The following is a 22,215-nucleotide window of genomic DNA, read 5'->3' as shown; positions in this document are numbered from 1 at the left end:
ATTTCAAGGGTTTGTTTCTCAAACTGGGAGATGGAAATGATTTTTCCTGAAGAACTTCCCTGTAATTACAGTGCTTGTACATACCGTACAGCTTCTTAAGAAAAGAGAGAAGAATAGTTTATATGAAAAATTCTTCAAATTAGTTTGCAAATAAAATTACTAAAGAACAAAAATTGAGTATTTTATGTTACTTCTACTACTGCAGAATAATACAGTACTATAAATTTAGAAAGGGCAGTGAATTAAGCTAAATGCCTTTACCTCATTAAATGTTATATATTGCCTTCTATAGCTGAATTATACAAATACTCATGATTAAAAAAAAAAAAAATCAGTCACATACTCCAGAAAAGGGACGTTCTTAAATCAGTCACGTGCGATAAAACATTTAGAACAGAACTGACCAAACTGCAGTCTAATGAAGGGATTAAAGTACTGTCAAAGTTAGTGTAGAGATAGAGTTTGTGGAGGATATCAATGCCAACACGCGTTTTGTTGTGACTGCTTGGATCAGTTGGATGTGACTGGAATGCTCGATGGGCCCCACATCTGTATTTATTACAGAAGAAGTGTTCAAGCCATTTCATTCAATGCAAATCAGCTTCAGCCCAAGGGCTCTTAGCGAGTCTCTGCTGTGGGACAAACTTTAGATGCCCCTGACTTAGAGTAAAGGAATAAAAATTCTCAGCTAAAAAAGAGGTAACAGTAGAATCAGGGACGGCTTACTGTTCAGAATGATGATTAGGATTTTGGTAGCCTGTGAAGTCTTGCTGGCTTAGGCTGGTGTGAAATCTGTCCTTATCACAATGTGACAGGAATACGCAGAGCCCATCAGGAGGTAATCTCTGTAGGCCCCGGAAAGCTGATTAAAATGTAACTAGTCTTTGAATGCATAAACATGAGAACAGTTTTTTTCAAGAGCTCAAACTAGGGGTGAAGTGGGCTTTAGTTTAAAAAAACTCTGGGGATATTTCTATGTTAGGGAGCAGATTTTAAAAACGGCTGCTTCTTCACCCTTTCCTTCTTTCTCGCTGTCTCTCCCCTCCCACCTCAGATTCAGTGCAGGGGAGAAGTGATACAACGCATCTGTGTTCTTGTAGAAGCGATTAAATCAGTGCCTTTAAAAATGTTATGATATTTAAAACCAGGAGTGATTGAAGATGGGACAAAAGGGGTGGGACATCTACTGTTCCCGCAGTGGGAAACGCCTTCTTTCCAGTGTGGCTTGCTGTTCCTAATAGTTAATGCTATCTCAGGAAGGCTGCTTTGAAGACCTCCGTTCTCATATACTCACGGTGGCGTTTCCCTGTTATTTCAGAAAGTCAGTCACAGAGCAAGTCGAAGGCTAGTGCTGCACCTCTGCTATCGATCACTTTTGAAATAACAGGTAGGTAAATTAAGGCTGTTGACCTGGCCTTTTATTCAAAAGTGTGCAAAGGAGGCAATGTCCCCTTTGGGGGAACTATGCTGGCTGTATGGGTAATAGCTCTAAAATAGCTTACTATTCTCATAAAATTAAAAATTCTGGAAGAAACAAAGATCAATTTGAAAAGTGACAGGCCTGAACATAAACCGACGGGGTACATTAACCACTTACAATCTAAGAACAGCTCCTTTTCATCACTCTTTAACCAATTTTAGCAAGTGACTGGTTTTCCTCTCAGTTCTAAGCTCTGGGAATTACTCTATTGCATTCATCATATTTGCTAATTCCAGGCCTTTTTGCAGATTCTAAAAAATGAAGTAATGTCTCTGATAGGAATTTGAACTTCAAATACTTACTTATGCCAGAATTCCTAACAACATTTTGCTTTGTATTGTCCGTCATGTCAGAATTTATACATTTCAACATGAGTAAGAGGAGAGAGCGTTGGAAAAGTCTAGTAACTAGACTGCTGAAAATCAAGATTGCTGGATGCCATTCTCATTCTTCCATTCACTTGCAACTGATGAAAGTAAATAGTTCAATCACTTTTCACCTATCTATCTAACTGGTTTAGTCTTAAGTTTTCTCTCATGGTAAACCTGTGAGGTGGACTGTCTAATCTTTTTGTAATTACTTTTGAAGTTCTTGTTGCAGAATGATCATGGCAGGAAGGTTTCTTTATACGTATAAATTTATTCACATCTGCAAACACACTCATTGTCCTCCTAAACACGAGGGTCCTGCTCACATAGAGTTAGGTGGTTGCTCAATGGGTGAGCAACCTGGATTACCTACTGTCTTTTGATGACACTGGGAATGGTTATAGAAAATGGGAGGTGATTCTGTACTCTTTCATTGTTGATCATGATGTGTTTTGGGCTTGTTTTTTTCCTTTTTTTTTTCCTTCTTTAGAGGGAGAACTGTTTAGTCAGAGAAGTCTCCCTCCATTGGTTGCTGTGAAACTAGAGCAAGTGATGGCCAGGAAGAGCAAAATGAAGCTGGCTCTGCTTTTGCTGGTGCAGGCACAAACAAAGGTCTCTTTACACCAGCCTGGTCATTACTAGGTGCTACTCTGTTGGTAGTTCCTGGAGGAAAATGGGAAGGTTGAGACCTCAATAAATATAGCAAATGCTTAAGACCAGAACTGGATTTTGTCTTTTTCAGTTATTTTAAAAATGGCATTTGGGTTATAAATATCCTTCTTTATGTTTTTCCTTTTTAAAATTTGTTTTAACTTTATTTTATGATGTTAGTTAGAGACCTGTTCAAGTGCTGGAGAGCCCAATCTCTTGTCTCTGCTTGTCTCTGGCTGTATTCTGGACATTATTGTTCACTCTTTTCCAGCAATCCACTAGTAGATTCAGAGCAAAAAAATTTATCGTGTGGCTTTTCTTTTTCTTTTCTTTTTTTTTAATTTATCCCAGTTTAGAGAGGAGGAGATGTTCTAGAAGGGGCTTAAATATAGTCAGCTAAAATTTGGTTGGATGGCAGGAAGACAGGGTAACTGAATCTCATTTTGGTTTTTATGCAAGTACCTCAAACCTGGAATTCTTACAAAACTGAGTCCAACTCTTTAGGTAGACTGAAGGAGAAAGAATTGATCAAAAGGTAATCAGTTTTCTTTCCATCTTTGACCAAAACTTGGTCAAATTCCGCCTAGAGATTGTAGTATTGCACATAGCCTACTCAGCATTCAGCATCACTGCCAAGGAATAAAAACAATCTTTATTGTCACCACAAGAAAATATGCAAAGACAGAGATAAAACAAGGATTTAAACTGTAAATTTCTGCATCTAGCATCATCTTCTTTCAAAGCCTCTTTGCTAAACAGTGAACAGTGAAAACTAAGCTCTTTAATGCTTTGGGGAAGCTGGAAAAAATCTATTTAAAGTAATGGGAGTGAGAAGTTCATGAGAAATCCAGACAATGTTAAGTATTCTGTTTTACTGTCATTTCAAATAAAGAATTCTGAATGATTCAGAGTGAGGTACACCTTGAGTCTTCACTTGTGAAAACATGTTTGAGTAACTTTTCTTCTCTCCTATCTCCTACTGTTTCTTTTCTTTTTCTTTTTCTTTTTTTTTTTTTTTTTTCTTTTTTTTAAGCAGTAAGTAATCGATCTGGTAGCACACCCTTTGTACATTACTGATGTGCCCAAAACAGCATTCCAAAACAGCATTCCAAAAACCTTTGGGCGTTTGAACAGATTTATTAATACCACTTACTGTTCCCAAAGCACTTCTTGTTTCCCTTACCCTCTAAATGAATAGTGGAAATGGCAGATGTTTCCAATAAATGAAACATTTATTTAACAGTATTTGCTGACAAGATCTAGAACTCCTATGGGACAAAAATCTCCAAAAATGTTGAAATAGCCTTCCTTTTATCTGAGCCAGCCTCTTTTAAAGACAAACACTATCACAGTTCCTGATATTTTGGAAATTCTGGACAATAAGCAGTATAGTTTGAAGGCAGATGAATTGGTGCAGTAGTGTAGTGGTATCCTCTGTTGGTAAACTCTCTAAAAATTCTAGCTGAGATATAAATGTCTATGATAAAAGAAAAAAAAATGCTATTTTAAGCTTCCTGACAAAAGGCCTTTGTTATTTTTCCTGGCTGCTATCCCATGATCTGGTGGGATCTAGTGCTTTATCCTCATGCGTGTTTGAGATCAAGTGAGGTGTTCATGAGAGTGCTTTCCTCATTCCCTGAAGCAAGACTGCAGCTCGAATGTGTAATTGACCCATAATTTCTATTTTGTCACTTGGGCAATTTTTTGATTAACTAAAGACTACAAACTGTGGGTAGCAATTACTTATTGTCTTTCTTTTTTATTAGCAACTATTCAATGCAAATTCAATTAGAGGCAAATTCTGTTTGTTTATGTTCATGTTCTATACAAGATAAGCGTATTATGTTGATTTTTGTGCATATTAGGTTTGCATGTGAAACTTCTTGTAAAATTCAGTATTCTGACATAAAGTTTAGTTCTAACAGAGCATTATGCAAACATCGGAATAATTTTTCCTGTGTTGTCTTGTGTTAAGAGATTGGTGATCTGGAGGCAGTAATATTTAATGACTATCTGTTATCTTCATATCTTCGTTACACTGAACAAAACAGTATAAAAGTGCCAAAGGAAGGGAAATTTGAAACTTGCATGTATAGAGTGATGATTTTTCATTCCCTCTTCTCTTAAAAAGTTAGAATCAAATACTTTTTCTATAACTAAAAAGAATAGAGAGAAAAACACACATATATATACAAATGAAACAGTACTTTAACAGCCTGATGTTTACTTTAACATTCTGTCTATGGTTACTAGTCTCTTTTTTTCAGAGGGATGTTTTGTCATCCTTACTTCATTTGAGTAGCAATTCCTTCAGAATTCTTCAGAAGGTATTTAATCAGTGAGCTCTTTCATCACAAGAGATTATTTTTAATGGTGACAGAAAATGAATGAGGTAAATTTGTTGGGAAAAAGTTTTGATGGAGTGGGATAATAGTGCTTTAAGGTTAGGAAGTGCATATTTCTTCTTTCAACCAAATAGGAAGGACATAGCCAACTTCTCTATGTGTTCTAATAGTTATTTCCTCCTTAGTTTAATATCTTGTAAAGACTAATATTATGAAAGAGGATTAAAATCTATGCTCTATTTTGCTTTGGAGTTCTTTCCTTTAATCTGACATCTTACAGGGTTTCCTTATTGCTGTGGAATCTGGAAATTCAAGAGCGAATTCTCCTTCTTCTTTGACATAGAAGAAGCAGGGTCTGTTTTGGTCTGTTGTGGGTATTATATGATACTTACAGAACAGAGAATCTGCATTTGCAGAAGTATTTATTGACATACATTAATAAAAAATCAATTATCTTGTACAAGGTTTAAATTATTTTTAAAATATTGTTCATAGATATGTTCGTAAAACAAACTTTTTTTGAACTGAAGCTGATTTTGCACAAATCTTATTGAATGTGTACTGAAAATCTTCAGAGTATATGGAAATCAAAATTTTGTCATAATTTTAATCATATTGTAGATTAAAAATAACCTTTTAAAAATTAGCGAGGCTTTGGGGTTTTTTTGGAAGTATTATATAGAAGCAAGATGACTTATTCAGCTTTTTGTTCAGTTTCTTCAGTGAAGACATAAGTAAGACAACAGGACACTGATTTACGTGGAGAGCAATGTGAACAACTTGTGGTAACATATTGTATTCATTAAATGAAAGGACTAGGTCCTAGAGGGTGCTGCAATATCTACGGTCTTCCTGATTCTACCTAATTGTATTTGGCTCTGTTCGTGTGGAGAGTTAACTAACACCTGTTTTATTTTTTCAGAACAGACATTTTCCCCTCACTTCCTCAGATTAAAATGATGAGATAGCAGCCTTTCTAAATGATTGTGTCTACTTAGAGCAGAGGTTATGCAAACCTGAGAAATGTGTTGTCCCTGTCTCTGCAGCTTCTCGGCCCGTGGACCGCAAGCTGTGCACAGGACCTCTGCCCAGCACCAGCCAGCTGTGCCACATCCCCTGCCCCATAGAGTGTGAAACCTCGGCATGGTCAGCCTGGGGGCCGTGTACGTATGAAAGCTGTGAGGACCCACAGGCCAAGAAGGGTAGGTTAAAATTTAGAGATGCTTTCTAACGGTGGTTATTTAATATTCCTATGTCACTAGGCACCTAGCGTACTAATGCTTCTACCAAGAAGGGTATATCCAGTGCCTGTGAGCACCATGAGAGTATTCAGATAAATACTATGTTGTTCATTACTGCTTCATCAAAGCTAGCAAAGCATAAACTGTTTACTGAGCCATCAAGGTCAATTTAGGCAATTACAAGTTAATTCCAATTTTAAACCTTCCTTTCAAACTACAAGAGATCCAATTTGCATACATCTTCAGATCATGGTTCTGACCTGTTTCAGAAGGAGAACAGAAGCAGCCTCTGAGCTGGATAGTATCCAAGTCACTCAAACACTTACAGTTCAATGATAGTTTTAAGAATTCACTAGTAGAGCATAAAACTGGAATCATTCATTGTTGATAAGCTACACGGTTTTACTGATGACATGTGCTAGTTTCAATTTTCACATGTTTTACGGTGTATTACTGCGCAGAACAGATTGTAACAATCTGACATCAAAGTGGCAAGTCAAGAATAAAGTGACAAGGACCACATGTAAGAAGTCTGCAAGTTTCTGGCCTCAAATGAGAAAAACTGGCCTAGTCATTGCTGCAATGTGGTTCTCTGACACTAGTTGTGAATCCAGACTTGGTTTCTTGACTGAAAATGCTCATAAGAAAGAGCAGCCACATATGTCCACTTCAAGGACCGACTGTTAATTAATATGTTAGTTTAGCCCTTTTTTTCCTGGTATGCTACTAGCTACACTTCAGTCTGTGCAGCAATACTAGAAGCTTTATGATACTGTCACAATAATGTGACCCAACCTTGATCAAGTCTCCTCTAAGTACAGTGATCTGATAACTTGTTATTTCTGTTGCTATCACTGAAAGATTTGCTATGTTTTCAGGGGTAATTTGTGTTTGTGAGATCGATTTGGACACCCGCCTAATGGAAATGTTTGAGGATGTACTTTGTGTGAGTCTTCTAATGCTGCAGACGTAAGCAGGGAAAGTTCTGCTTTAATTTTAATGGTTCTAATTGATTCTAATAAAGTTTCAGTGTTGGAGCAGAACTGAGGGAGAGTGAGGGAGAGGAAGCATGATGAAGGTACACGCAGGTTCCCTGTAGCCGGGGAGCTGCTGGACAAAGATGTTCCTTTGATTGTAAAAGCCAAACTGATGAGGGGAAATACCTGATAGCCTCATAAGGATTAGTCTGCATATAAATGTCATCAGACAGAATATTGCATTAATAGGTTATAATGGAAGGATCCCAAATAAGTTCTTACAGGAGGTGCCTGGATCTTCTGCTTATTTTCACATTCCTAATTTAGCAGAAAGATATAGTGTTGTTATGACTCCAGACAGAAGTTTTTTAAAATATGCTTCTTTCTGTCTCTTCCTCCCATGCTGATGTTTCATAGGCTAACTGGAATTTTGGATAAGGCAAAAGTGCTTGAGAGGAAGCTGAAAGAAGCGAAGTTTTTGCCTTGTGAACTGTGTGAATACAGTGGTTGCTTTTGGACAGTTTCTCTTGCCTTTTGTTTTTTTCCAGAAGACTTTACAAAATGCTTTGTTGCCCATGCTGCTTTGAAATCTCTGTTGTTGTGAATACTGCATTGAAACAAAAACCAGTGCCACAAATGGCAGCCTTTTCTCATTCTTCTTTCATGCCCTTTTCTTCTCTTCTTCATGCATATTTCTTTTCTTTGGCATTAAAGAATAAAAAAGTGCTCTACCTTTCTATTCTCTAAGATTTTGTTCACTTTTCGGCCTTTTTATTCTTTGTTTTTGTACCTGGCCTATTACTTTTCTGTCTACCTGATTTCCTCTTTCTGATTTTGATAAACCAGTTTTGCCTTTGTTTCAGTCTTCACTGCTTCCAGATTTTCAGGTTTTATTGTATTTTCTTCTCTCAGCTGCCCATGTTTTCTTCTTGAAGTTTTTATATTTTGGTTTATAATTTCTCAGTAATCTGAGAAATTGCATTTGAGAAATGGCAACCCAGAAATCTAGGCAATGATTTGTTAGATGAGATGGATGCAGCGAGAGTGAAGTACAAAAATGAGTACTGACTTCCACGGAGGGTATGTGACTAGGACAGGAGTTTATAACTCAATACTTCTAAAGCCTTCATTTAAGTTTTACCTTTTTCCCTTGGTTAATGAGTTCTTCTAGCTAATTAGATTAAAAGGCAGTGTTGCTTTGAGCGCTTGTGGTGTTTTTGACTCATCAGAAACAGAGCTGTTCACGCAGGTGTAGATAGATAAACATCATTTCACTTTGCATTTTATAACCGGCTCGCTCAGCTCTTTACGTTTTCACGGACGCTTCAGGTTTTAAACTAAGGAAACGGCGCATCACGAATGAGCCAACCGGAGGAACCGGCAACTGCCCTCACCTGCTGGAAGCCATCCCCTGCGAAGAGCCCTCCTGCTACGAGTGGAGACTCGTGGGGCTGGAGGAGTGCCTTCCCGACAACGAGAAGCCCTGCGGGCCCGGGACCCAAGTGCCTGTCGTCGTCTGTGTCAACAGCGACGGTAAGATGCTTTTTTCCACCTTCCTCATAGACTGTGCCAGTCTGAAAAGGTGAAAATTTTGTTGTTTTCAGCTTTCTCGGTCCTTAAGATAAAGCCTTCTGGAATAGCAATAGCTCTCTGCTGGTGTCAGTTAGGTGTGGCAGAGTAGTATCACACTCACTGTTTGCCCTGCATCCCGTAGATTTACAAAGGATCCGGAAAAGATTTTGAGAAGAGTAAATAGAAAACAGCTATTTCTTTTTCAGTAGGTCAGACTCATGCCTGCAATGGCTTGACTGAATTTCCTGATGTAATCCTACTAACAAACCTGATCCACTGAGTCCAAAAAAAAAAAAAAAAAAAAAAAAAAAAGTGTGAGTAAAGTAAGACACACTGCAGTTAAGTATAGCTGGAAGAAAAATAATCATGTCTTTATTAAAAAAACATAGTCTGATGCATGTTACAAAGTTGGTTTGACAATCCAGACCTTCTTGCTTCTTCAAGAGGTCAGGAAGAACATCAGCATTATTCAGTCACGTTTTATGGGTGAAAAAAAAAAAAAGACATTTTGCATAACATTGCCATAAAAGCCAATTTTGAAAGCTGCCTACAAAATACTTTAATCTACATGAGACTTGTGAATTGTTGTTGGGAGAATATTCCTTATTCATTGGCAATATTATAGTCTATTCAGAGCAACATATAAATTAAAATAATTGTGTTGACTACAGTGTCACGTAGTTATGGTAAGAGACCTCTTAACTCCCCATGCAGGATTAAATAAGGGGACACCTCTGGTACATGTTTAACAGCTGCTTAAAATATATTGTAATTGTATTGCTCAGAAGGGATAAGATTTGATTTTAGAGACTTTAAAGCTTGAGCTGTCATGCTCAAGAATTTGAGTGATAATTGAGTTTTGGGGTTTACATTGAAAACCTCAGAGTTAGAATGTAAGCTTTATTTTTCTGCAGATGCCTGGGAGAATTGGTAATAGTTTTTACAGCTCAGAAAGAGATTAGTCTAGAATGACCATATTGAATGTATTACATTTTATGTCCCTTGCACTGCAAATATCCATTCACACAGTGTAATCCTTTCTTGGCAATAATACTAAAACTACTTGAGATCTTTTCTTGTGTACGTTTTCAGAAGAAAAATGGCCTTTTCCTCAGAAGTGAAAATGTTTCCCAAATAATTCTATTTTTTTAGTGCCAAACAGAATCTGTTAAAAAAAAAAAAAAACTACTTTTTGATTTTATTAGATTTTGGGTAGTTTAATTTACCTGTGGTTTTGTGGGGTGGTGGTTTCTTACATATCTAATTTCTTAATGCATAGTAATATAGACATTTATATTGACTATAATTTATTGTAACTATAATTTGTTGTAGCCAAACTATAATTTATTAATTTATTGTAATGGATATGATAGTTCTCTCTTCTTCTACTTCAAATTACAGGATTTGCTGTCTGCACAGCATGGGCTTTGTCTTTGGTTGGATTTGTCTTGGAAGATTTGTCATAAACTTTTTTTTCCTCTCAATGTTAATCCTTTAATTAATTCTTATCTGAGACCTTTTCAATTGTTTGGCAGTATGCGTTGCTATAAATGTGCGTAGGTCAGCAGTCTGTCCTAGGAGTGGGAAGGAGCTTCTGCCACGTGCCTGTCATGTTAGTCTTTATGACTAAATAGTTGTAGACATAATATCAATGGGAAGAGAAAACAAATTGCAGTTATCATTTTTGTTCCAAAGACCCAGTCACCCATAAAGATATGTGTTTGATATCTTGTGATAGAGTAATGGAGAATAGTTAGTGGATTGCTTCCTGTTCTTCCTTGTGACATTTTCTTTCTCTTAGTAAAGGGATAATAAAGACTGTGATCTTCACCAGTAATAGCAATTTACTCTTGCTTAGGTTTCTCCTGAGAAAGTTTAGCATGATACAGTAGCAGCAGACAGAGTAAGGAACTGCTGACCTCAGTTATCTCTACTTCTCCAAGCTAACTCTGCTCAAACATCTCCTTATTTTGCCTCCCACAGCAAGCAACCACTGAAAATCCTATAGTCAACTCTCAACTGTGCCTCTAAGCACAAAACATCCTCTCTTCCCAGGTATCTCCCATCTAGTCCTCCATCCTCCTCCTACCCTAGCACATACATATCCCATTTCACAAAACATTCTACTGGCAAGTGTCCAAATTCTGGTCTACAAAATCAAGTGGAGCAATGTCTTGCAATTTGGTGGGTTTTGCATCCATTGCTACAAGAAGGGTAATCTGGTGTGAAATAAAGCTTGGAGAACGCTCCTTTTACATTGCCACAAGATGATGGTTTAAATGAATCATCATATGAAATCAGGTGTTAGTCGACATTCTTTGAGCACTTCTTGGAGAAGAGTGTTTTGACTGTCGGTTAAAGGTTATATGTTTCATATGATAATGATATGTTGCTACAGGTTTGATCTAAATGGCACACCACAGTGAATTTTGTGCAGTTTTGTAGGTAGCTATGGCTGTGAAAGGAAACAACATGTGGATAAGTATTAATTATCACTGGAGTTTGCTTTGTTACCCAAACTGCTTAAAAGTACTCTCTTCACTTCAGGATTTTTTTCATGATTTCATGTGAATTAATTACTAAATCATAAATCCATGTCTGCATAGGAAAAGTTGAAGCAAAGAGACTTAAGTACATTAAAACAAAAATGTATTTTCCTTTAGGCTTCTGTGTTATAAAGTGAGAAGGCTATTGTTTTAATTTTCAGAATAAGCATTGTACTGTAAGTGCTTTAACATAAGATGAACCCCACACTGATGAGTATCTTCTGTTTCTGTTGGTTATAGCATCATTATATGTATGTTTGAAGCGTAACTAGTTGGTATAGCATGTCTCAACCTGAGGTCTCTTACTTTACAATTAGAATTAAATAGCAATGTTTGTGAGGTTGTTGTGTGTAATTGGAATGAGCTTCTCTGTTCAGTTTGTTTTAAAGATAAGAGACATTACAGCCTTTGGTATAATACCAAACAATAGATTATTCTCCTGTGTTGTTGCTAGAGGCCTATGATTGTCATTCGCTTTCCACAGTGGATTGCGGTAATCAGAATTTTCATTCAGGCTGAAAAAATATGACAGTTAGTATCCTAGGTTGTCATTGTGGAGACTATAATGAACTTTGATGTATTTTATTACATAAATGGAACTTCAGCATTCTACTGTGGCAAGAACCTTGTCAGAATATTTATTCCTAGTCTGTCTTCCAGGGAATTTTACAAATAAATTTATCTGGGTGAAAATCCTCTTTTCAGTTGTGGAATCTCCAAAATTTGGACACAGGTTTATCAGAATTCTTATAGCATATGATGTTAGATTTAAAACTGACATAACTTCAGCTACTTTATATATATATATATATGTGATACACATATATGTACACACATAGATATTTATATTTAATACTAAGCTATTTAATGCAGTTTTGATGAGCAATTTTATAGGAGATGAATTTGATCTTTATTGCTTTGTAGTTAAGGCACTGTGTGAAGAGTACTGTTTCAAAAATATTTCTGTGTTATTTAAAGACCTAGTCTGTAGTAGTTTCACCATAATAGTCTGTCAGAAGACTATTCCACACTTCCCCATTCTGTAACAGATACATTAGTGCTACTAATACATAAATAGGGCAAAATCAGTTGGAAGACCTTAAAATCTGAAGCTTAACCACTGCTGAAATGACTACAAAAAGATAGCTCATTCATTATATATTTTTAGGTTTTCACTTTTATGCTGAGTTTTGTAGCACAGGTAGCAGAAGTGACCATGGTCTCAGTAGCATTCTTCTGATCTTCAGATAGTAGCCTGAAATTCATTGCTCATTTTGTAGGAATGTGAAAATAATATACTGATTCATGGCCTTTATGATATAATGGGCTCCATTAGAAACACTGCATGTGTTACTCTGGATAAAATAGGTCTCACTTTTGAAGGATAAATTTTCTCTGGACCTTATTCAAGGTCACTAATTGTTGGGTTACAGTCAACTCCACAGGGGAAAGAGAAGGACTTACTACCGTTCTGCAGTTTCACTTAGCCCTTAGAGATGACTGGTCTTGGAGGAGGGAGCCATGGCAACAGCAAGGCTCTTCGTATATATGCAAATTTCTGCAACTCTTTGAAGTAGCAAAATTGTTCCTGAAGTGGTCGAGGCAGAGCTATTTGTGTGGCTGAGTGCCACGAGCTCTGGTCTGGCATCTGGAATGTATGAGGGTGACAGAAGTATGGTCAAACCACCAGCAACATTAGTAACAAAAATTGATGGTACCCTATTCGCAATGCTGAGGGGAAAAACAATGATTTTAGTTATTGATTAAAAAAAAAAAAAAAAAAAAAAAAAAAAAAAAAAAAAAAAGATGAACTACTCTGTTCCATTCATATATACACATATATATTTCAAATTGATTCATTTATATACTTTATAGGTATCTCAAACACTGTATCGTCCAAAATTGTATATGTTTATTCTCAGCTAACATGACTGGCTAGAAGCCATCATCCTTTTAGCTATATGACAGTCCTATAGAATTTAATCTCTTTATTATTTTTCTCTAGACTTAGAATTATTTCTGAAATATTAGTTTTCTTCCTTTTACTGTATTTAATATGAAAATGTATATTTTTAAAATGTATTTTAAATTTTCTTCAATAGCTTCCTGATTAATATCTGTATTTTGTTTATTAAGGTTTAGCTTGTTGCTTTTTATAGTTAGCATCTAATTGAAACTATATAATGAACTTTAGGAAAGAAACTGAAGATCTGCTAGTGCAGCTTGTTGTATAAAATGTTTTGACTGATTTAAGAATTGTCACTTTCTGTACATTTAGGGTTTGAATCATATATATGCTAAATGATTCACAGGTAGCTGTTGGTCTTCATTCAGTTTGTTAATGGAAGTCAGTGAGAAAAACTGGAAACTTTTTGTGTGTGTCCAGGTATAAATATTCTGCTGCTTCTGCACTTTCCATTAGATGGATATGTGCGTTGAACAAAGAAATCATCAGTCTGGTTAGATTTTTGGAGATTGTTTAGAAAGCTAATGCCCACTTTATGTCAATTTATGACTTAGTTCTTTTAAAAGAATAGAAGAGCCAATTCAAACTTGAAGTACACTGAATTACTGGGAATCCTGCAAGAAAACTCAGATCAAAGTCTGGCCAACACTCAATAGTCAATTAGTAGAAAAATGTAGTAGCTAATGATATTTTTTTTTCATCACATATTGCCTTATACTTACAGGAACTTGGCTGGATGTGCATTAGTCATCGTTTCCCAATGTTAATTTCCTAGCTAATGTCATTACGGAATTGATTGTAACTGTTCTTTGCTGCTTGACAGCTTTTTGGCTGACCATTTGAAGCATTTAAAATAAATGGTAAGATATTGTGGAAGCATACTTTGTTCTTCACAGTAGAGTACCTAGAATATGAAATGTATAACCCAGTCCTTTCCTTTGATCTATCTGCCTACATAAAACAATTGAATATTTTTATTGGATGTTTGTTTTACATAAGAATTTGCTACTGAAAACATGAAGGGTAAAATACAGTCTGTTTAAAGCATCTTAAAATCAGTACCCTCTGGCCATTGTGTTTCAGAACATGGAGTTTTTAAGGGAGTTCTGTTTAACAAGATTATTTGCTTTATTTAATTTTGAGGTGATTGAAGAAAAACAGTATACCGTGCCACTGAATGTATCCCATTGCAGTTCCGTAATCAGGAAGCTTGATACTTGGTAATTCTTTTGTTGATGAAAAGGCGCATTTTATGTCATACCAATTCCTTTTTGTCTCTCATCTTGACATTAAGAAAGTAGACATATCCCCATTAAATTCCATATCAGAAAGGATGTTTTTAATACTTGTATAACATGATGTGATTTCATTATAAAAGTTGACTGAAATACATCCCTTCCTCTCTCAATATCTTTTGGCCTGGAAATAATAATTGGCCTGGAAGAGTGATGCATTGACTTCAGTTAAAGGAGTAAGCATAACAAAAGAAGAGTTTCTTTTGTGTAGTGCAATAACCTATTATCACTGATCACAGTGCAATAGATCCTGATTTCCAGTTTATCGTACCTTTCCGAAGACTACATTGTACTTGTTTATATACAATGCCTGTAGACATATTAATGTTAATAATAAGTATAGTTGAGTTTAAAATACATGGGCCAACTCAAACTTTATCTTGTTATAAATAATAATTTGCTTGTCTAGTCATTAGCGATGACATTGTTATTTTTTTGTCAAGTTTACTTGTAAAATATACTATTACATTGCAAGGAAGCTAGATTTGTGTACTTGAAATTTGTTGGACTTCTAGGTGTAGAAGTTGTCCATGATGAAAAGCAAGAATATTCCCAGAATATAACACAGAGGATTTAATTACAAGTTTCATGTGATACATACTCTTAATAACTTGCATTTGTGTTTGACAGCACAACCAGCTGCAAGCACATGATGTTGCAAGAACTACTTTTTATAGCAGGTAGTAAATTAGTCAGGGAGGTGTTTTTATGCATAAGTTTTGATTTGTCTGTATTTGAGCAGTCTGCAGAGCAGGAGTCCAATCTTGATTAGGCTTCAAGCTCTGTCATAATAAGAATGCTAAAAAGTGACAACTGTGTATACTTTTTAAAATACTTATTTTTTTAGGAAGGTCAGTTTAATGCTTTACAAGCTTACTGTTGTTGCATTAAATCATGCTTCTTTGAAAAAAGAAAAAATGACATTCTTGATTTATGAATAAATTATAAGAATGATTGTATAGATGCAGCATTGAACATTGTTTTTAGGTAGAAGTGTCATTTGATAATTCCCTTTTCATTTTTTCATTCCTTTTTTTTTTTTTTTTTTTTTTTTGCAAATCATTAATGATATAACTAGAACAGACTCAGAAAGTACTTTGAATATTTTTAAAAAACATACTTAGAAAGGATCCTTTTAGTATTATGTATTTATAAGTTAAATACCTCTTTCTTGGAAGATATTGCACAATCTGTATTCTTTATGATAAAATGTTCTAAAACAGTATCTTCTCTTTAGATTTCATGGGAATCATTTTACATCTGAGAGAAAAAGATTGCACAGGCATATTTATATTTTTCTGGCATCCTGAATATTAATACTAAATTTTCTTAATAAATGTTGTCAAATTTTGAAGCTGTGAAACTAGTATGTTGATAAATTATGGTGATAACTAAAACATCCTCATTAGCCAGTCATGTCAATCTGGAATAAAGAATATGAATTTTATTTTCAGTCTTCGATCCTTAAGCTGCTCATTGTCTGACCTTTCTTTAGGATCATAATTTTTGTTGAGTACTGATTAATGTAAAACCACTGTTTATCCTTCAAGAACTATCTGATTTCACATGATGACTGTTGCAGTTGCAACTTAAGATAATTCGTGTCATTTGCAACTCCTATGTGCTGCTTAAGCACCATCCACATCCAGTACTTAAGAAGACTTCAAACTGAGATATTTTGAGCACAGAGGCTTTGAAACATAGTAAGCTGCAATGGCTTTTCCAAATCAGAGCAGACAACTGAGGGTCCCAGCCTCTCCAGTGTCCACAGTGGTCCATACATTTTTTGGGGGTGGGGGTTGCTTTCATTAGGATTTCAATTATGGATATGTACAAACCCACTGCAGAGAGAGAGGAATAGATTTGTGCTCAAGATTTGGTGAAAAGGGGAATGGAAAGCAAGAGAAACAGGAAGAGGCCAAGCAATGAGATGAGGAGTGGGGGAAAGGTAGGACTAGACCCTGGTTTGCTCCCAGGCAGTTTATTGAGAGCAAGTGAAGAACTAAAGGAAAGTTATAAAGTCTGGATATAACTCAGATTAGGAACTAATTTTGGAAGAGATTCAGACTAAGTGACTTTTGGCCTGAGGAAAGATTTCATAAGCAGCTGGAGAGGACTTGGCACAGCTGGGTGAAAGGGACAGTGAGGTGACAGACTGGGATTAGTGTCCAGAGAAAATGAGGCTGGATAAGAAGCCTGAAAAGAGGAGAGAGAGAAATTCATCCCTTATGGAGCGGGAACACAGAGCGCGCTATAATCTGCTGCTGCTGTTGTCCCATGAGATCAGTGGGCTGAGCTCATGTCAATGATGTCCAGGGTCAGTTTAATACCCATGGAAGAATTACTGGTTTTCATTTGGCTCCTTTCCTAAACTGTAAAATTGGAAAGAAATACTATGTCAAAATATCATTTATTAGGTTACAAAGCTGATCCCTTAAATTCAAGGAAATTGAAGTTGTCTGTCTGGGCCTTATGTAAATGTATCAGATAAAGTCTTTAATTATTTAATTGTGCTGAAATGGCATTTTCTCCCACCCAGCCTGTTACTTATTTGTGAAATGATCTCCTTCTTTGGGGATTAAGTGGGCATTTTGTAGTAATGAATGCTTTGTCATTTTACATGGCTAGTTGTCTCATTTTTCAGAATCTAATTTTGCTATGCTGCTATTCAATATCAGCAAAATATAAATGTTACTGACCTGTCACATCTTGAGTGTTTTGAAATTTATTAGTGACTGTGTGATAGCCATCACAAAAAGATCTTAGAAAAATTACTAATGCTGTTCTAATAACACCTTTAAGTTAATGTATGGTAAATAAAACATAGGATTGTGCCTTTAATAAAGAGAATAGAATTAAAAATACCAAGCAGCTACTCATTAAGGAGTTTCTAGTCTTTGAAATGAAGGAGAAAACAACCTGGTGGAAAAAGAAGTAGCATGTGATTATGCAATTAAAAAAATGCTTTATACACAGGCAACTTTATTTCTGCCAGTTCTTGCTATTTGGTTGGCTGACATAATTTTGAAAAAGGTTACTAGCTAGAAACTTCCTAAATCTTGTGGAAGGCTTCTAGAAAACCAACAATTTCATTCTTTCAGGGGATGGGGGCCTAGCTTGCCTTCAGCGGTAGCTGATTTCTCTGGATAGATCCAAATCTGCAGCGATTTCTGTGCTTGTATAACTTAATGCCAAAGCCAAAAGGTTTTAACATTGCTGTATTCTCAGATGTACTCCTGTCACTTTTGTTTTTGTGGCGTGACAAAGTTAGCATGCCTCCTCCGTTTAGCATAGGTTGATAAGATGTAGTGTTCACCTCCAGTTGCTTTCCTGCGTTCTCTCTCTCTGAATCCAGATACTGAGAGACTGGGCAAAAGAGTGAGTCAAACGTGAGGCTTCGTTTTAGTCTTCTAAAGAGTCAATTATGAAAATATTTTCAAAAGATGAGATTAATTCACAGTTTGAACACCCTAAGGGCACGCTGTGCCTCCCACTTCTAATGCTGAGAAGGTACTCATTGGATGATGGATAAAAAGGTGGTCTCTAAGAACTTCATTTCTTGGCCAGTAGTGGGACATGGACAGAAGCATTCATGAAGTCAATTACAAAACTATTTCTCAGAAAAGTGTAAAGATGGCAGAGTCAGTAATCTCCTTTATGCCTCTCACTTTGTGTTTTACCTGTGAATGAATTGAGCTGTCATATTGCATATAGAGTGACAACACTTCACTAGCTGGATGAATAATGAAAAGAAAATATTCGTAACATCTTTAACTGTAAAAAATATTGTTTTTCCCCTCTTTTATGACTTTTTGTAGGTCACACGTGTATTGATGTGGCAAGAAGTATCACAGATATTTTCTTAATGCAAATTCTTATCATTACAATAGTGAAATTAGATAACTGGCAAACTGAAAAGTTCATCTAATATTCTATCAGTCGCATGCCTTTAGTCAGGCTTTTCAGCTCATGCTCTGAGTCATGCTCATTCAGAGTCATGCTCTTGCATTAGAGATTGGAATAATGTTAAAATGTTAATGGCCAGACTCTAGGAAAATGCTTGGTGAAAATGCTGTAGGGGAGCACTTATGAATCAATTCATGATGTAACTTTATGAATTTAAGCTCAAAAGTTCACAAAGTTATCCTCTGAAATTCCTATTATGAAGGACTTGAAAAGTTCGTGAAAGTTACAGCTATTCAGTATTTCTTCAGAATCAGGCCATTTAAGGTAGTTATTTAAAACATGCAGATTAGGATCTCAGCATAGGGAATTGTGGAGGAGATTGGCTGCGGCAAGCACTGCCATTCAGCTGACATTAGGGGAGCTATCACATTGTTTCCATGCTGCTGTTTTTGTGGTCTTGCCTATTATTCCCCTTCTATGCTTCTATTCCTGAATCAGATCCCTGAATGTTAATCTAGTTCAGATCAGCTCATCCGATTTAATTCGTTTCTACCTGATTTGAAATCATTGAGGTTCTGTTGTGTTTCCCTGGACTTGTTCTCCATTTAATTTTGTTGTCAAAGGTTCAGTGATCAAAATCATGCTAAGAATAAAGAATCTAAACTTTGTCAAAACCATGTTTTTCACCATTAAACACAACAGAATTTCTGTAACATTTTCCACATGTGGAGAAAGGCTTTTTTATCTTTTTAAGTCATACTTTTATATCTTACTATATAAATTGTGATTTGCCTGGGGAAATGTTATGGGACTATCTAATTGACAATGGGATCAGATACATCTTTTGCAAGTGAGCTGGTGTTTTTGCCAAGTGTCCTTAGAAAAACACTGTGAATTTTCAAGTGATCTTATCTTTCAGAGTTGCACTATGCCTTCCTGGTTTTTTATAGATCTGTCAGCACTTTTCCTCTCCCTATTCGGCTTAAAATGTGGCCTATTGGTCTGACATATTGATCTCACTCAGTCCCATGACTAATATTGATTTTATTCTCAGTGGGACCATAGCTTGTCCTCAAACTTACTTTTTCTTTCATACCAAGATGACATTTGATTGGCTTATTTGATGCTAGAAGGCAACTGTGCTTGGTTCTGATCAATATGTTTGTGTTTTCTGTTCCTTCTCGGTCTCAGTAAGACTGCGTTAACAAATGAGCCATGAAAATGCTTCAACTACGTGTCAAGCAGTAGGGAAATCTTACTCTTGTTTGTCAGGAAGAGTGCAGGTGTTCCACTGTGTACTTTATAGAAATGCTTGACTAATATTCCTATGGTACAAATGTGCTGCAGCATAAAGTTATAAAGTATATAAAGTCCAGGTGATCTTCTGCTAAAGGCTTATCATGTTTCAGTTTTTTGTTTATTGTGCCTTTCCTACTTGGAGACATTTGATCTGAATTAACTACAAAAATAAGTTAAACTACAGTAAGTGTGCATGTGAATCCTCTTATTCAGGATTAACGTGCCCTTAATTCTATTTGTTAAGAATTTTCTCTTTCATTCTGAATAAGGATGCCCATACAAAATACATTTTCACTAACCTGCTTTAAAGTCACATTTTAATTAATTTGGATTAATTATTCAGTATTCCTATTTAGATCAATCCTTTTCAGTGATGCTCACTATAATAGGACAGTTCAGATATTGCCTCTTTTATGTTGGTGGCTATTCAGTGGTATCAGAGCTAGTGAAAATTTCAAAGAAGGTGTTATCTGTAATAATAAGAGGAGTTTTCTATTAGTCTGACTATATACATAAGCAAATTATGCACTGTATATGAAAGTCATTTCTTGGTGACTTATGGTGTCAGAGTTTAAATGGCCATGGTACTTTGTAAGTCGCAGTCAGTGCTGTAAGATATCCTTGGTGTGCCTGGGTGTGTATATGGTGGAGTAACCAATCTTGTTTATAAAAATGAACTATTTTTTATCAGGTGCTTCGCAGCTGGCCAAGCAATTGCTGTATGGTTTAGAGAACTGATAATGCTGCTGCCGTCATTGCTGCCACCACTGCTACCACTTATATAATTATGTATATAATTACAGAGTGTATTGGAAAGCTCAAGACTCAAGTCTGAGCATGGATAGCAGAAAATGTTCTCCTTGTTATGATGAAAAAGAGAGCAGAGAAGTTTCTCCTCTTTGTCTCACTTTCATTATCCTCAGAAAATTTCTCCTTTGTTCATTTTCATTCTCCTGTGGGAAAGAATTCAAGGATAAATAATAAATTAACACTTTAATAGAAAGAAAGAAAGAATTTTTCCCCACAATCAAATACCCTAGGTTACTGTATTTTAAAATATATTTCAGAGTTAACATAGTTATGGAATATTATTTTTTCATGTTGTTGTTTAATCTACTCTTACTACATATGTGACAGATGGCACTGCATCTTATATCTAAAAAATAGTATTTGGATAAAGAAATACTATTTCTTTCCCTGTTTTTATTCTTCTCTGTCAAATTTAGACAGTATCTACTTGAATATAATCCTGATAAATGACTCTAATATAAATGGTGGTACATATGTTCTTCTATTATCAGACATGAAAATGGGATTACTGAAAGCATTAATATTGTATCTGAAGATTTGAGTTTATTATTTTTAACCAGTTAAATCCAAAGAACTTACTCTGCCCATCTGAAATGATTTTATAACAAAATATAAATTTTTAAAATACTTTCTTCATTTTTTCTTCAGAGTTGTTCTTTTATTGTTTTCACTATTTCATCTGTCAAACTGAGGAGTGTTGTTTGGGGCCTCATTGTTCCTGTAACTATTACATATATGGTGCAAAGCCTTACCTGATGCTTTAAAGAATGATGAATTGATTCTTCACCGGATTTCCTAGCAGTGACTCATTTCCTTGAAAATTTGGTTATTGAAATGTTGGGTGGTCTTAACAGGAAAAGACATTTTAGAACCTGAACTCTCTTATCTGTGTAGCATAATGTCTTCCAAATCTTTTAGCTTTCAGATGCACTCTCTGAAGTGCGTTACCTGTTTCTGCGTTCTTGCTACAGCTGCTAATATACTGAGTTATGGGGAAGGGTAGCAGGCACTGTCTTTCCAGCTGGAGCTGAGGTGGTAATAGTAGCATTCACTGGTGCAGAAAAGAAGTAGGAGCTTTCAGTTACTCTGGTTGGAATTAGATTTCCACATGAATTTGAGAGTTCTTTCCCTGAAAAACTTCTCCTCTCAAAAGTTGAATACATGAAGAAAATTGCACAGAATCTTTAACAGGAAGTTACTGGTCATAAAATGATGTGTTTCAGCTCTTTAAGGAATAGAAAATCTCAAAAAGATCATCATTTTCTCTTATGTGCTTTGACATGCCATTGTTTTTGAATTAGGCAGAAATGAGTATGGTGGGTTTCTGAGCTCCAGCTATATTTTCTTTGTGATAGCTTTGCTTCCTGCCATCAACAGTAATTTTTCATATCAAATGTTTGCTTAAAAAAAGCTGAACACATATTTTATAATTTAGTATTTCCTTTTTTTAAAAAAGTGTACATATCTTCTAGTATTAGTAAAGGGCAAGGAGAGAAGTGATCGGTGACCTTTAATATATTGCATTGGTTTGTATATGTAATCATAGTGAACATGTAAATAATGTGAAGATTTATCTACTTGTCTTATCATGTCTCTTATTTAAAAAATGCGTCCCTGTTTATGAGATTCATCATGTTTTTTGAATAAGGGACCAAAATGTCATGTTTATTGTTTCTTTTTAATAAGGAATAGACTGTGTGGTATTACTTAAAATTCTACATCAAAACCAGAGTAAATTTTTACACACAAACTGCCAACA

General features: G+C 35.7%; 1 protein-coding gene across 4 annotated transcripts in view; it reads left to right on the top strand.

The window, feature by feature from the left end:
* THSD7A (thrombospondin type 1 domain containing 7A) overlaps window positions 1-22,215 on the top strand; it is a 201,835-nt gene that overhangs the window by 96,046 nt on the left and 83,574 nt on the right. For 3 of the 4 annotated variants that reach the window (XM_062567772.1, XM_062567771.1, XM_062567768.1), the window contains exons 5-7: window positions 1,319-1,387; window positions 5,891-6,046; window positions 8,392-8,595. In XM_062567772.1, the coding sequence (XP_062423756.1) occupies window positions 1,319-1,387; window positions 5,891-6,046; window positions 8,392-8,595 (429 nt within the window). The remainder of the gene's footprint in view (window positions 1-1,318; window positions 1,388-5,890; window positions 6,047-8,391; window positions 8,596-22,215) is intronic. The other variant, XM_062567769.1, reaches the window with a different exon arrangement.

Source organism: Rhea pennata, chromosome 2, assembly GCF_028389875.1.
Source record: "Rhea pennata isolate bPtePen1 chromosome 2, bPtePen1.pri, whole genome shotgun sequence".
NCBI classification, from domain to species: domain Eukaryota; kingdom Metazoa; phylum Chordata; class Aves; order Rheiformes; family Rheidae; genus Rhea; species Rhea pennata.
The sequence above is the reverse complement of the archived record's forward strand: the minus strand, read 5'-3'. Positions and strand labels throughout refer to the sequence as shown.